General features: G+C 37.5%; 1 protein-coding gene across 1 annotated transcript in view; it reads right to left on the bottom strand.

Moving 5' to 3' along the window:
• IPO7 (importin 7) overlaps window positions 1-16,530 on the bottom strand; it is a 29,995-nt gene extending 13,465 nt beyond the window's left edge. Inside the window, 11 exon segments of the mRNA XM_010151045.1 lie at window positions 317-393; window positions 1,463-1,562; window positions 2,004-2,138; window positions 5,035-5,134; window positions 5,226-5,320; window positions 5,727-5,816; window positions 6,444-6,600; window positions 9,322-9,480; window positions 9,822-9,975; window positions 11,592-11,673; window positions 16,402-16,530. Of these exon segments, the coding sequence (XP_010149347.1) occupies window positions 317-393; window positions 1,463-1,562; window positions 2,004-2,138; window positions 5,035-5,134; window positions 5,226-5,320; window positions 5,727-5,816; window positions 6,444-6,600; window positions 9,322-9,480; window positions 9,822-9,975; window positions 11,592-11,673; window positions 16,402-16,530 (1,278 nt within the window).
• Window positions 16,531-16,756: the final 226 nt, after the last annotated feature.

The following is a 16,756-nucleotide window of genomic DNA, read 5'->3' as shown; positions in this document are numbered from 1 at the left end:
TTGAATCAATCGTCTCTGGTACCATACTCTGTGCTCTGAAATGCTTAAATGTTTAACAACCTGCTCCAAGCCTGGAATTTGGATAATATTTTGTCTCTGTTATAAACATATCACATTCTTGATAGATAGGTCCGAGGGTAATTGGCAAATACAAAAATCACAAATAGACCAGTGCAAAATAAACTTGAGAGAAATTATATATTTTAGTGTACTATGATGACAGACAGCAGTTTTTTTAGTAGTTCTCTCAACAAATGGAGACTATAAACTGCATCTAGCTAACTCTGTATTTAAGTAAAATCCTTGAATAGCTTACCTCTTTCCTTTTACTACATGATGTAAACAGTAACGTCTGAGCAGCAGTTGTTGGAGAAATGAAGTCTTCAAATACATCTATTCAGGAAACATAACAGCTATAAATTTTGGTCCTTTAACACAGTTCATGATCCTAATGTAATCTAACAATTTAACATGAAAGAAAACAGCAACAATTTTCCCTTTCCTCACCCCCCTGAGTCCTTGGGTGGTTAATCATGCCTTCTTACCACAGATATTCCAAGACAAAACAACAGTGACACATGGTTGGAGATTACTGGTACATATGTTTCACCTTTTCATGATCACTGGTTCTACATGTCCAATTTTAAATTCCTTAAGACAAATCTTTCATAGAAGTAGAAGCAAGCACAGTGGTCAATTATGGCACGTTATTTGCTGTACAGGCAGGCACACAACTGATCGTGTCAGAAGTGCTCAGTTTATTATTTCTCTGCAGAAGAGGATCATCAGAGCCTTGTACAATACCTGTACTGTTTACAGCTCTGCCTCTGACCTGAGGGATAAGAAAGTCCCGAACCCATCAAGATTCCTTGTTCTAGACACATAAAAGTCCTAGTGGAGGGAAGAATTTGTCGAGGAAGTCTGAATATTTCCCTTCTTCCCTAGCCTGATAGAACTCCATAGGCTTACAGTAAACCCCAACAACAAAGCAGCAAGCCACTGGGGGTGAAATTAGACAGGTCTGGAATGCTAGGCTTGGTTCATGTTCTTTCATTTACCACTGCGGTACATCTGTTCTGAACTGTGTGCCCTGTGTGAAAGTCCTTGAGACTGCAAAAACTCCATGGCCTGGAGCATCAGCTGTTCTATAGCATAAACTTTTAACATTAAACTTGTGTACTTATTGTTAGCAAGACCTGAACTGTTTGACTTACAACAAAAACTCTGTCAAAATCAGCTGGTTTTTTCCAGTGCAGAAACATCTGTGTCACTGTTGACTGTAATATGTTATCTGTCATTTCCACCAGTATATCCTAAAGTTGTGGATATGAAGTTGTATTATTTAGATAACAAACTAGTTCTCTTTTACAGAGTAAAGCCATCTCTATTTTCATAGAAGACTACAAAAATCCCATCTTTGTGTGAAGTCATATTTTAACATGACTAGATTTCAAATTCTCACCAAATTTCATGCGAATATATTCATATGGATCTTCTTGCCAAAGCTCTTCATCAGCATCTGTATAGCACATCAATGGAAAAATAACATCTTGGATAATTCCCTGCAATGAAAAAAAAAAGTTCAAACCAGGCTAGCACTACTAAATCATTGGACATAGTGTTTTTTATGTGCTACCTTACAAGAAATAAGACATCTCTTAAGGCAGAACTACAACACAGCAGAAGCCATTACATTTGCTTTGGATAATGGCATGTGGAGTGCCATAAATTCAGTAGTTAACACCACCTCCACTTCTGTTGTTTTGCTGTGCTACACTGCAATCCTTAATATATTAAAGCACAAAGGACTGACAGCAAAAAAACCCTCAGTTAGCTAGCTTGGCTCATGGATCAAGGTAACCTTCAAACAGGCTTAAACTCTTTCCACCTGCAATTTCTAACAGTGGTCCCTAAAACTTGAGTTCCATCAAGGCTAGAAACATCGTACAACAGACTAATGTACTACTGAGTCATCTAAGTATCAGACCCCCAAAATGGTTTACTTGTATATGAGGTTTCAGGTTCTTCCAGGTGACTGCATGTGACACTCCTTGATTGATGTAATTCAGAGTTTGCTGCAGAACTCTAGGAGCCATGTACTGCTTCTCCTTGTATTGATACAACACCTTCAGCAACACCTGCAAAAATCACATCTCATCAATAGGTTACACTGAGCATGGACCATTTTAACCAGAAAAATTCCACCCTCCCTCACAATCCTACATAAAAGCTTCTTTTAAATTAAAAAACCAACCCTCTGTTTGTTCATTAGACTAAAATGGATGCTGACTAATCCTTCTACTGAATGTCACTGTTAATTTTATAAGGCAATTTGCAGCTTATGTCAGGTGCTGTACATCTTTAAAAAAAACCCAATCCTTTATTAAGACAAAACATATATGCCAATTCATTACCAACATAGCCATGGGAACCTTCCCCTGTGATGTTCATTATTCCATTTTGCCACTCTTTGGGGGCATAAATTCATGCCAAAACACTGGATTGGTAACATACTCTACACTCAGTCTACCAATTCTTGCATATGTGCAGCCTTACAGCAATGACACTGTATGAGGGATGTATGTGCATGAAGAATGATGAACCAGCCTCTTCCCTTGGCTTTCTGGACTCAATTCTTCTGAGATGGCATTCAGAATGATTCACAAGGATTTACATTTGTTGAAGTCATGGCTCTCCTCAAAGAAGAACACGAAACGGACACGGGACTGTTATGAGTAATTAAATTCCAGCTCAATGGAAGGTTTCACGCTGGCAATGCAAGGGGGGTTCCCTGTAGCCCAACCCAGGTCAGTGGCAACACTGCACCTTCAGGAGAGCAGCACCCACTGGAGAGAAGTAACAAAACCCATTTCCAGGGTTTCATTTAATTCTTCACATAAAACAGGACATGGGATGGAGGCTCCAGGGCAAATAAAGAAAATTCTGCAACTGTGCCAAGGAACAGCCAGGCAGGAGCGTTCAACCAGGGCTTCGTTCTGGCTCATCATGTCTTTCAAACTGAGAAACGTCTTGAGCAAAACAGCTGCCTAACACAAGGAGTAAGAACCAAGGTATTCCAGCTAGACAGACAGCTCAGCCTTCTTTGGCCAAGCTTAAGAAAACCTAGCTAGAATTAGTGCTGCATGTATTGGAATTTTTTTTTTTTTTTTTGGTGTGGAGGCAGAGGAAAATGGTGCTGGTGACATGAGCATGACAGAAAGATAGAGAGAACAATAATCAGTGAGAAGTAATGATAGAATAGCAGCAGCAATACATTTCAAGCACCTGTAATCTCACAACATGTATTTGTCTACTACTGCTCTAGTAAAAGTGTGTGTACACTCTGGAGAGTAAAGAGAACTCAGTGAAGCGCGTTATCAGAATTTGTATTCTTCGATATTTCACAGCTTTCCAATTTCTGTAAAGAAATACATCCTGTCCAAAAACCTTCCCTAACATTGATCTGAGGGATTCAATTTCTTGAGCATATATCCAAGATTTGTATTCTGCACAGAAACACAAGACAGCACCTTAAAATAATCTGTATTTCTAAACAAGTCATATTATTGTATAGGAAGAAACAAAGTATTTTAAAGTCTTGCTTTTTAGCAATTTTCTTTAAAGACTTGAATCCTTGGTGTTTCCTGGATGCAGTTACAGAAAGAATCAAATTTAATTAAAAAGGTTTTCTGTTGAACTGTTTAAATTTATCTTTTCAAAAGACTTCTGCCCATAGTCTTTTGTCAGAGCTTCAAATTGCAAAGCAACCAGTATGGTAACTATTATCTGTCTGATGTCACATACAGGTGACAAACGAGCACCTCAAATGGTGACACTGACTCTACTTTTCAGAGCAGAACGTTGGGATGTATTTCCTGACATTCAATGTGACAAATGTTCTTTTCCCTTCCAATACTTCGGGTGGCCTTCCAAAAAAATGTATTTAGGAAATAGCTTCCCTAGTTTTCCTCTTTTAAAGTCCTGTAATTCATTATAATTTAATTAGGAATGAAAAGGAAGAAAACTGAAACTGAATGAAGAACTGTCCTTCCCCTGATTAAAATAAAGGCTTCGAAGAAAATATTCTGCTTCAAGATTTTAATAAATTGTCAACCTAATTGATTTACAACCTAACCACCTTAATATAAACAGACTTATGAGCCAGTACAAGGTATTTTTACAAAAAGTACTAGAATTTTTTTTATAAACCAACTTGTTTCAAAAGAACGTAAGACAGCAGTACAGCCAGGAGCTGAGAATCTGATCCAAAAGTTTCCCAATATTGATGGGAATTTTCTTGCTAGTTCAGTGAGTTCAAATCACTGACTTTAAACACATGCACTAGAAGAGAGGCAGATGACAATTCCTGCCCCATCAATCCATTCTGTCCCCTGAGAAAAACCTGTAGGTTGCTGCTATATAGTAGGACTACCTAAATCGCGAAGTTCCCCCAGCCAAGGATAGTTTGGCATAGCATTAGCACATCAGATTAGAAACTCCTGTAGTCCAGAAGATGCTTTGTGTATAACAGACCATATAGAAGTGGCAACCCCCAGCCAGAGAGATGAGTAGAAAGTGACCATCAGACTTACCTGCTGGTAAATGAGCCTCTGCTTATCAGAGGCTTTTGCAGAAGGCTAGAAAGCTTAGTATTTACCGACCTGGAGTCAAAGAACTAACACATCAGAGGTAAAAGGGTAGGTAAGAAGGTCAACTACACCACATAAATATTCTATCTATCTCTTCCAGAAAGAGGACAAACTGATAGTGTTTATCTGACGCTCATTTGAGGGCTCATTATATGAGAGGATTTACAGATTATCAGTGCTGCATAGGCTATTTTCAGTGGATTGTCCTACGTGGCAAATTCATTTTTTTTAATCATTCTTTTCTTCTAACCCACAGCCTTTAGTGCTTTCCATATCAATGTGCTTAAAAAAAAAACCAATTGTGTAGAAGAGCAAGAAGCCTATTCAGAAAATAAAGAAATAAAAAACCACTACTAACTAAACTTATCCTAGTACCCCCCAACACTCACTCCTTCTTTTTCTGCTGAACACCAACAGCAAATGCCTTCAGGAACACTTCAGCAAACTCATTGTACTCCTTGGAAACATTACCAGGGCTTCCATACCTAGAATTAGAACCAAATATGCAAATTCAAGGGTGCAGCAGTATTACTGACTTGAGTATTTGTTTGGGGTTTTTTAAATAATGGAAAATACCTCTCAAAAAGTCTAGCTAAGATATGCAACGCCCACTTCTTGCATTTCCACCAAGGCAACTCAGGTCTATCATCTTCATCAACTTGAAGGGTTTCCTTTAGAAAAAGGAAAAAAAAGTATTATTTACTAACTACTCACAGAGAGTTCAAGTTACATGTATTTTCAACAGCTACATAGTGTATTTTGCTTTTAACCTGCCACTTGCACTTCCAGCTTAATAGAATTACAAAGCACAGCACATCTAAAAATTATATATGCTGCATAGTCGAATTCTTGAAACAAGAAGCCAAATTAAGCTATAATTTGAAAACAGAACTCCCATCCAAGCAACATACTTTCCAAATTTGTCCAGTCTGCCTAAAATAAGCTATTTAGCTTAAAAATTTATTTTCCTGCAATCTGAGGAAAAAAGAATGCAGAAATAAAAAGTTAAACTTTATAACGTTCTAATGAACGAAAGATACTTAAGCTTAAAGACATAAATAGCCAAAAGCCACTTACAGCTGGTACATCCCTATCGACAACAGTCTTCAGGATTTCTATCCACTCATTCAGGTTTTGCTGATTTATCAACTCCAAAGGTAACGTGTACTTATTAAAAAAAGGCAAAAGAAATTAATTATAAAGCAATTTGAAAATAATGTCACTTTCACAGTTTGAATTTTAGCTCTTCCAATTATTTGTTTACACTTAGTTGTCATGAAAGATTAGCAAATGACTAGGAAAACCAGGCTAAGGAACTTAGCAGAACCTACTCTACATCCTCAAAGGTGCTAGAGGTCTTTACTTGAATTCATTCTGCCTATGCAATGCGAAGACACTCCTTAAATGGATGTTACACTAATTTCCGAAGCCATTATCAGCATAATAACAGTTTCATTCCATCTGCTGCTTTTACACTGGTAATACTATTAGGCTTGCCTCTACAGTGTCATGAGAAAACTAATTTTCTAATCTGTTGTCTAGCGAACACTACCCTAGAGGATGGCACGCCTAAGGTCTACCTAATGCCAACCAGGGGTAGTCCTGTACAAAAGTAAAAGTACAGCACAATCAAGCAAACCAAAACCCTGTGATTCATACCATAGCTAAGCAGTAGGGGAAATGATTCAGATGTAATCTAATTTTATTAATATTTCTGTCATTTATTATTTCAATGAAAAGCATAAAGCTTTAAATTAAATTATTGATCAAATATATACAAAGTTTATTTTTTACCTGGACAAGGGCATAAAATATTTTGAAGATCTGTTTCTGGATGAGGACAGACTGATCAGATGGATCACTCAAGAGCTGAATGAAACTGTCCTTCAAAACTGGTAGAAAATGTTGCATTGCAGCTATCAAAGGACTCCGCTCCTCCGGTTTCTTGTACCTTTAGATAAGAATAAACTAGTTTTGTAGATCTTTCAAGTAGCTTTTGAATTTTAAAAGTCCACCTTTCCCCAGCGTAGACACAAGTAGGTTATATAACAATATGATTTAAAAAACCCTAGCCATTTCTTGTTACAGACTTTGAAATACAGCCACAGCCAGACAACGTAGGAGTTAAAAGGCAAGTTAGAAAACCACTGAGCATCCATTGCTCCACTATATATCCACATCAGTTTTCTGCTGGGAACGCACTCTGCCAACTTCATCACTGTGAATACTACATCACATTCAGCCACACCATTACTACGGTGAAAGGCAATCAGAGCACTATGAAAACTGGAAGAAAATGGTACACATTTATTGCCAAGAATGGCAGATGCTGGGCTAGTCAGTACAATTCCAGAAAGACATTTATCTGAGTATTTCCAGAAGCTAGACTGCTTCACTGACACTGAGGAAAGTAATTGTGAAGTCTCTCAGTTTACCACCAATGTCTCTCACATCTTACCACTTAATTTGCCCAAATCTAAGAATTTCATACAGACCGTAGGCTTCAAGACCATGGTGGACTCTGAGCAGACTTCGATTGCAACCCCTGGTGCAGTCCACCAGTTTGCCTACACTGAAAGCAAGGCTCCATGTCCTTTCTCAAAACATTTCCAAATCCTTGAAAGTAAACGAAGCTGCATTTTAAGTCTCCCCCTCAACTTCAACTTACAAAGAAATTCCTCATTGACTCCAGAGTTACCACAACAGAACAGCATCTTGTCCACATGGGTGATGGCAATAAGAACAAAGTAAGATAGCACTTTAAGACTGCCAAACTTAATTTTGGCTAAGTCATCGATACTGTAATACTCTTGGAACCTTATGGGAGATTTCTGGCTTGGGGGATTGGCGGTTTGTTTTGTGGTTTGTTGTATTTTTGTTGGTTTTCTTTTTCTTTTAACACATTTTTGGTAGACTTTTCACTAATACTACACTATCAATGCTCAGCTTCTTAAACAGTGCCAATTTGCAGAAATAAGATAAAAAGTCTACTCAATCTGCTGCCAGATGGCACGTTCTGTAAAAACTACTACAGTACACTGAGCTCCAAAATCCCATCATTAATACAGTTGCCATGTATTTTCTAACATAAAAATTTAAATATTGCTCAGGAAAACTCAGTTCGATTTCCTCAAAAGACACAACTGAGAAAGACCAGAAAAAATGACTACGCAGAGAGCAACCATTTGATCTTGCTGGCTGGATTTAGAGGGAAAAAACTCAATATTGAAAAGCCTCAAGGTTTACCTTCCACATTAAGAAAAAAAATTCAATAGCTAATAGTCCTACAACTTCAGCAGTAAAGACTTGATCAAAGTCAGAACATTATGTAGATTTTTCCCCAAAAAACCCTGACATAGTTTAACAACTTTGTCAGGGACCTGCTTGCACCCATACTGTTGCACAATGAACCATGCATATTCCTACATGATTTGTGAAAGCAACCCTTGTTGACCAGAAAGCTAAACAATATGGGCAGTTGCTGGCCTCAGCTGAAGTGTCTGATCAACTCAAGATTAGGAACATGCCCGTTACCTTCGTTAATCACACAATGACTGTGCTCATATCAAAATTCTTCCCTAAACACGAACTGCTATAACCAGAATACACTACCAGTGATCACTTCATGGTTTATACCTCACAGATCTCTGCTGTATATTTGGTTCAAGATGTCAAAATTGAAAGCCAACTGAGAAATTAGGGTTTTTTCCCTTCCTAGCAGAACTTGCAATTTTCAGCTATTGAAAAAAAACCTCCAACATGGGATTACAAAGGTCTTTCTAGCATTCCTGTAAAAAAGGATTTTTGAGAAACTGATATTCACCTGTTTTACATTAATTTATGTAGAATTCAGGAATTAGACAGTGAAATTTTTCAATGCAGCTTTTTAAGTCAAGTACCTGAAACAAAAATGTTATGCGTGACAGAGCTTTGAAAGAGTAAACTGTGGATCACTTCAGTTCCACTACTACAATTCCCTGACTCCAGGATTGCACTTTTCTCTGACGCAGCTCAAATGAGCTTCCTACATGCCAGTGGCAGCAGCTAGGCTCCACATAAATTTCTGCAAGTGCAACCTCAACTTTAAAGCTCTGAGTGTAATACCAGACAGAGGGCAATGTTCACCTGCATCCCAGCCCAATGCCCTGCATACAGGAGAAGCGTGGACTTTATCAAAGACATCCTGTGGTGGGCTGGATGGAGCTATCAAAACCATCACACCAAAAGTCAGTCAACAAATTCTGAACCTCCTAGCATTCAAGATGTCATACTTTTGAAATCTTTCTAGGTATACTGTCACGGATATCTAGAGTACAAATTGTTTAAGATTTTAAACCCGTTTTAAACAAATAAACATCCGATGCAAACATCATGACTTGGAGCAGACTTTCTTACTTCTATCAATCCATAAAACCCCCTACCCAATTAAGGCATTTTTTCTGATCTCACACCTGTAATGAAGGCAGTTTTTCTGTAATTTCTTAGTGAAGACAACATATGAGCCAGCACCTGCACAGCAAGTATTCAAGAATATTTTCTAAAATTAGATTTCTCTCATCTTTGTGCAATCCCACCTGCAATTCTACATGGTTACTATACACATACAGAACAGAAAAATACAAATGCATTAATTCTACTGTTTTATATGGTAGAAAAAAACCCCCACACTTACTCATAGTTTTTCACAAGTTGGTAAAGACAAAGAAGAATTCCAAGCCAACAAGCACTGTTGTCAGACTGAAGGTAAAATCCTATTTTCTCCACAACTGCAGTCCAGCGACTAGGATAATCATGCTTGATAATGTGGTGAATGCAAGTAGTAAGTTGTACTCTACAAATCAAATGCACAGTGATTAAACAAGTTACTACTATTATTTTAATAATGTTCTTGTGGTGTTTAAGCAGCTAATATTGCCCAAACTTAAGACTTATTTCACATTTGGTTTAGAAAGTTTAGGTTCTGGATTTTCTGCTTAATATTCTCCATTTCATGGACTTGCAATTTCTATATGTTGCACAAGCTAAAAACTGTTTTCCCATCTACAGTAATTCTCTGCTTAGGATACATAGTGTATGACAATGATGCTTAGCACACAGGCCATCTTGCTTGTGCAAAAGAAACCCAACAGGCAGAAACCACACCCAATTCATAAACAGGTTAAAACTGCATACCTAATCAGCTCAGGAGAGTGAATAATGGCTTCTACGATATTTTCACGAATACAGTGTCTGTCTTCTTCTGGGATGGAGTAAGGTGGAATCTCTCCTGGTACAGTTTCACGATCTGGCCAATACTGAGTTATCATATTTTTCAAGTAGATAACCCCTGTGTGACAAAAGCAGCAAATCAGCTGACAGCCATTCAAAGTAGAAAACAAACATGCATTTTGCAAACAAATCTATTTTAGAACCAAACTGATTGAAATGAACAATTCACTGACCATTTCTGAGTAGGAGAATCAAAATATACAAATCATGCAAATTCTTAACCTAATAATTTAGTAGGTTGATACCCTCTTACCCGACTATTGTGATGTCTGTATTTTTAGTTCTGTAAAGAACATGTTTTCAGGTGAAAGCTCTAAGCATATTGCTTTTATCTGTGCTACAAACAGCTGTGGAACATTTTATCAACACACTTCTGAAAAATACTTGATATTTATTTATAATTATTTTCTCAGAATTTTAATTAAAAGAAAGTTAATCAATAGAAATTACTATCTAAAACATCCCTTGTAAGCAAAAAAGTCTACTTAAGTTTGTGATAAGGAAGTGAATGTTAAGAGAAACAGAGCTCCCTACCAAGGTTATGGGCCACAGCACTTCAGCAATCAGGCTGCTGGCACCAATGCCTGCAGTTACCATTTGACAACCAAATCCAAATTGCTTATGTGGCAGAACACAGATTACAGCACTTGGAAAGAAGAGGACTAACAAAATGTAACAGGAAATCCCAAATTACAAACTAATAACAAAGTTACTATTAATCTCATTCTATGCAAAAATCCATAAAGCAATTTCTCTTCCCAAATTTCCTACGCACCTTCTGAAGACTCAGAAACCAAAGGGTTTCTGAAAGGATCTGCAAAGTTAAGAAATACCCAGCAGATACATACTATTACAAGACTGAAGTGATGCAGATTTCAATCTGTCCTCAGTGGGATTTATCACACCATTAATTGCTTTGCAAAACACGCCCTGTAAGCTACGAGTTGTCTCCACTCTCTACAGACTGCTTTGGTTTTTAATTGGCTTACACTAAGGGTGAATTTTCAGAGGCCGTTTTCAAACCTCCCCCCTTTTTTGCACGTTATACATGTTAAGCGGGAACTTCGGAGTCAGGATCTGAACAGTACCCCCAAGCAACAAGACAAAAATACAAGTTAGGCTTATGCTACAACTTAGAACATCTACAACATGGAAGATCTGAATAAGTGATTAGGATCACACTTCCTGACTGTCAGAAAACACACAAGTATCAGATTAGAAACCTCTATCAAGCAATCATAGCAGCTTTGAGGTGATATTTGGAGTTGCTAATATTCAGTATACAGTTTTACTGATGGCTCATGTGCAGATCAGCAGAGTTCTACAAGACATTATTTGTTTTCTTCCACTTAGGTTTAGAAACATTAGCATTACTAGTACATGGTTAAACTACCTCCTTGGACCAAGTGTATTAGCATCATAAACCATTCTGTTTCCCCAAAGACCATTATTCGCTAGAGATAAAGGGGAGCAATCACTGAAGAGCACCTTTTCTTTCCGTTTTCCCTATTCCGTGTATGGTGCCAGATACAATTCATGACCATAATTCGAGCAACTCCCAACTTCTCAGTATTTGAGATCAAAACCATTAGAATTCTTTAACAGTATCTGCATATGCACTTGTGTGTTTGCACCACTGAAGTAGACACAATGAAAAAAGATGTGAAAACTTGCCTGCCTGTCTCACTGGTAAATCCAGTTGCTCAGACATTGTGATCTGAAGCAGAGTTGAAACAAAGTTCACTGATTTATGAGCCTGTAGTGAGGGTGGGAGAAGAAAAAAAAATTAGTCATAGTTTAAGGTTTAGAACACTCCTGTTAGGTTTTACAGTATCTTTATAATGAGCAATCCAACCAATAGAATACCAGCAATTCAGGCAGTTTCACAGCAGTCAGCTAATCAAGCAAAGATTCCAAAGTTTCACACACCGTATTCTGAAGGCAGCATAGGGGAGGGAAAGCCCTATCGTTTCAGGTAATAAGAGTTAGAAACCCTTCATGCATTACTGCAGCGACTGTCCACATACCTATACAACAGCAAACCAACAGTACGGAGACCTAAATGGAGTGGCATCTGTAGAGTAATAACTTTGCAAGAATTTGCAAGAGCTCACAGAAAACAAAACATGTTTATTTCTTACATTAACAAGAAGTCATTAGTACACTAAATGTGCTATTGTTTTCAATGCAATGAAACCAACCTTAACATTATTACAGCATCCTTTACCCAGCTTTCCTAAGCATCAAAGACTCGAGACATTAAATGAATTTTCCTGGGAAAAGTGAACTGTAATCTTTAAAAAACAACTCTACTTTTCAGAACAGGTCAACAACAATTTTCCTCAAGGTCAAGAGTCCATGGCCATAAGCTGCAATGAAGGAAATTCATATTTTACAAAAAGGAAAAAAAGTCACAAGCGCATCCAAAGTTCATAAGTCTGTCACAGAGGCTGTGAGACCTCGTCCTTTGAGACATCCAGAACTCAACTGGACAAGTCCTGACCTACCTCACCTAACTTCAAAACAGCTTTGCTTCAGTGGGCTGGACCAGATGATCCACAGAGGTCCCTTCTAACCTAATTACTCCATATCCAAATTGCCAAGATACATTTCTGTATCTTCACCGTGTCAATATTGTTTCGTATGCTCTTTACCGCACTTCTATCAGAGACACATTGCGCAGATCTACACCACCACCAGTTAAACCCTTAGGAAAACACCTCTTACTTGTTAAGCAGCTTACTGCTCCCTAGACAAAGCAAACAAATTAATACTTTGAAAATCATTGAAATGACACTAATCATTTATCAAAACCAAACAACTGAGTTACTTCAGCTGAGCAAATAAATATCAAAGAAAAATAATCAGAAGCTATCTTTCTATTCTTTTAGTAGGAGCAAAAGCTCTTTCGACAGCATGAAATGATGTCAACATTCCTTCTGTGTGCGTAACGCTGCCCAGCTCACTCCTACAGCACCAGGTTCTTCTCTCCCAGCAAGTATCTCCTATACATTCTAGTATAAATAAGTTTAAAAGGGACAGCCTGGGACATCACATTTGTTCACGTGTAATATTTGATTAGTACAGCTTGTTTTCTACCTCCTGTAATTTAAAACTGATTTTAAATTAAGAACAAACTTAAGAATCCCCCCAAAACGTTAAAACATTGTTGTACATATTCATCCTGTTCACTGAAAATCTACAGAAAACGTGCAGACAGAACACTTGCATCTGGTCCAACTGAAAGGTTTATTTGTACAGTGTTTTTTGAAGAACTGGGACTAACTGATCCTGCAACACAAACACGCATCTTTCTGACCCACGTCCTTCTCATATCCCCAAAGTCCTGCAGAAACAAATACACTTTCAAATGAAAAAAATATTTGTTTTCAACTGTCAAGTAATGGCTGAATAAATACATTTAAACAAAATTTACTCAGTACTATTATTTTCTACTACAGATCCACGTCTGTTAAGCTCCTTCTTAAGTAATATTAACAGGCACACTTCTCCAGGACATACCATGACATTTGACACTCATTCAGCACAGTATTCAATTATATGCCTAACATTAATGTCAGCTGAAGTACTCCTGTACTTAAATGTGCTACCATGAACATGCTCAAGAAAGCTTTCAGTTTCAATAACCTTTAACTCACCTAGGAATAAGGCCATATTACAGTCTGCATAGAAGGGACTTACAAATGCAAACTGATGTATTTCCATCAATGAATATGATAAACTTAGCTACCTTTTCAACAGTGAAAATTTGCAATGTATTTCATGTTTGGAAACAGAAAAGCATTTAATCCTAGGTTTTCACATGTGAAGGATTACTTCACCTTTTTCATGATAAATAGCAACTATCCTTTTAATAAAAACTATCAAGAAACTAATGGGAATAACAAAACAAAACGAATACAAAAATAGTGTGTCTTAAAAGCAAAAAGCAACAAAAACTAGACAAAGTACAAAACTGTCACTTACTGAAAGTTAATAAAATACCAAAGAATAATCTTTTCTTCATTTAAAAACCTCCAGAACCTGTGCCAGTAGCATACAGAAACTCTAGAAATGTCAGTTATATTACTATGTGGGATTAATACATTTTCACAGGATTCTTTGTACTATAACAAGTTTCAAAGGATAGGACCACCTATATCATTATATTGAGTTTTTTTAATCTTACAAGAATCATCCTTATTAACATCTCAATCATCAGTCACCAAGCAACCATAAGGACAAGCTACTTCGTCACCTTTAGTGGTTCAAAGCAGAGATTCAGACTAGAAATAATTTGTGATTTTCATACATGGTAACGTAAGTAAAATACCTTGTACTTGCCAAACAAAGCCTCCTTTTAATCCATTCAGTTCACACTGAGCTACATTAACACTTCCACACATTCTATATGGAATATAAAAGACTTCCAAACTCTTTACAATGACTCCCTTGCCCTGCCACTGGAAGGAAGGGGATTCCAGAGGAACTGAAACGTGAGAGGACTAAGGACAGCTACATGAAGATGTGTGTACTGCATAGTTAAATAAAACCCCAGGTACTATAATAACCTGTCACTTGCTCCCTTGTTTTGCTTTACTAGTAAGAACATCATTAAATATTTTATTGGCACCTGGAAAAAAACAACTGAACTTAAAGTAAGACATCACATAGATTCTGATTTTATATCTAAAGCATTAAAAAAATACTGAAACGCATCCATTTCAGCTATTTTAATATTTTGTATTTTTACTCTCCATAGATGGCTGCCTCTCAGGACATCAAGTTCCTCTTCACGGACAGCACTGGTAAAAAAAACCCCAACCAAACTAAAACCACCTATTTTAGGTACATATTCCATACAAACACTAGCTTTTGGTTTAAGTGCATGCAATTAGCCAGAATACTTGGCTATAAAAAAGACGAGCTGCAAAGGAAGATTCATTAAAGGTCTATCAAGGAAGTATCTGAATGCGGAGCATTCTGCTGGCCCATACATGCTCAATCTCCAGAAGAATCAGGTGCACTGAGGCCACTTCAGTGGAAGCCGCTGGCAAGTAGTGTCATTCTACACAGAAGTCCCATGGCTCCAGCATGCAAGAATTAAAACCAGGATTTCACAACAATTGCTATCACAGACTCTAAACTACATGGAGAACAGAAACATTTTCTACGACTTTTAAATTTTGACATCCATAAAACTGTATTTTATTTGCTTGCCCCCTGTTTACAAATACCCTTTTAAAATAAATATTAGAGAACTACAATGACAACTGAAAAAAAAAAATACTGTGACAGTCTGTCTCCCAACATATAACTCAACATTTAAAAATCACAAACCCATAAGTGATCTCAAGTCCTTCCCCCTTACAAATCCTGCAACATGCCGTGTCACTGGTATGACTTCGTTGTCTAAGAGCCAAAGAATTCAGGGACTTTTCCCAAGAGCAATCTTTGCTATGCAGCTTCACTGGCTGAGGAATGTATTCTATCAGACCACAAACGTTGCACCACTGTCTGTTAATATCAGTGTTCCAGAACAGAGAATCTTTTTGCATATTTCATGGCAGTTTTTCCTAGTAAAGCTGGTTTGTTAGCCATGTGCTAAAACACACTTTTGAGAAGTGTCATGTCAGCTTCATAATCTGAAACACAAATGGAGTTTGAAGTTAACAAAAAGGGACCAGTTCACAGTATAAGAACTATCAGTAGTTAATTTTGATATGGAAAAGCACTTTTTCCCCAGTAATGATACTCACTAAAGTCAGTCACATTCATCATTAACACTAGAATTATTCATAGCTCACATAAAGCCTGCATGCCAAAAGATTGATAAAAACAAGAATCTCAATCTCAGGTAAAGAGACCTCCACACGTCCTCAGACAACATGGAACATACCATAACAGAAACACTACTACAGGCACCTCCTTGACCATTACCAAAAATGCAAAACAGAAGGTTAATATTATATGTTGCTGAACTAGAACCCCAGGTTATTTATATAGTGATTCAAATTAGCACACATTTAAATAAAGGCTACAATTTATTTGTCAAGAAGCTGAAAAAACAGGAATTGAGCACATCTCCCACATTCCAATTTTGAAAAAAATCCACATGCAACTTTTGATCTAGACAGTAACAGGACTAAGCGAATACAACTACAACACTGAGATGAAAGAGTTTGGGTTTTTAACAGAAAGGTAAGGTCAGGAACTGCAAGGCCATGCTGAATCAGCAAACTGCCCCGTAGCACTCTTTTTTTTTTTTTAAAGAACTCAGCAGGTGTGGAAGTCATTCTGACCTCTTGTAAACATCCTTGGTGATCATTTCATCAGAATACTGTCTGCAAGTTCTGAAACCTATTTGCTGTTCTGTTCACAGAGGAAAAAGAATGTGCTCTTAGCAAAGGCTAAATAAGCACACACGCTAACTACGTGCTAAGTCATGACAAATGGCAAGTCCCACTGTCTGCGAGGATTTCACCTTGTCCCGGTTAACATGCATCAGGAATGGAATTTCTTCCTGATGACCACAAAGCTCCCTTGGTTCCCTGCTGCCCCCAAGGGGATTTCTGGTGTTGGACCAGCCTTGATACACAGAGTTTAAAACCATCCTTTCGGAAAGCGTCTCTCACCTAGCACACTCCAAAATACATAGATGGAAGATAATGGAATGAAATAATCCAGTACTTTTGGTAAAATGTCATACTAACAACTTTGATAGAGAAGCCATGGCCTAATAATTGGAGCCAGTAAACTCTGATAGACTCCAGTAAACTCTGTTCTTGTTCTCACCCACACTACAATATACAGCTGTGTTATAAATGAAGACCATATTA

This window comes from Eurypyga helias, unplaced genomic scaffold (assembly GCF_000690775.1).
Source record: "Eurypyga helias isolate BGI_N326 unplaced genomic scaffold, ASM69077v1 scaffold18414, whole genome shotgun sequence".
NCBI classification, from domain to species: Eukaryota; Metazoa; Chordata; class Aves; order Eurypygiformes; family Eurypygidae; genus Eurypyga; species Eurypyga helias.
The sequence above is the reverse complement of the archived record's forward strand: the minus strand, read 5'-3'. Positions and strand labels throughout refer to the sequence as shown.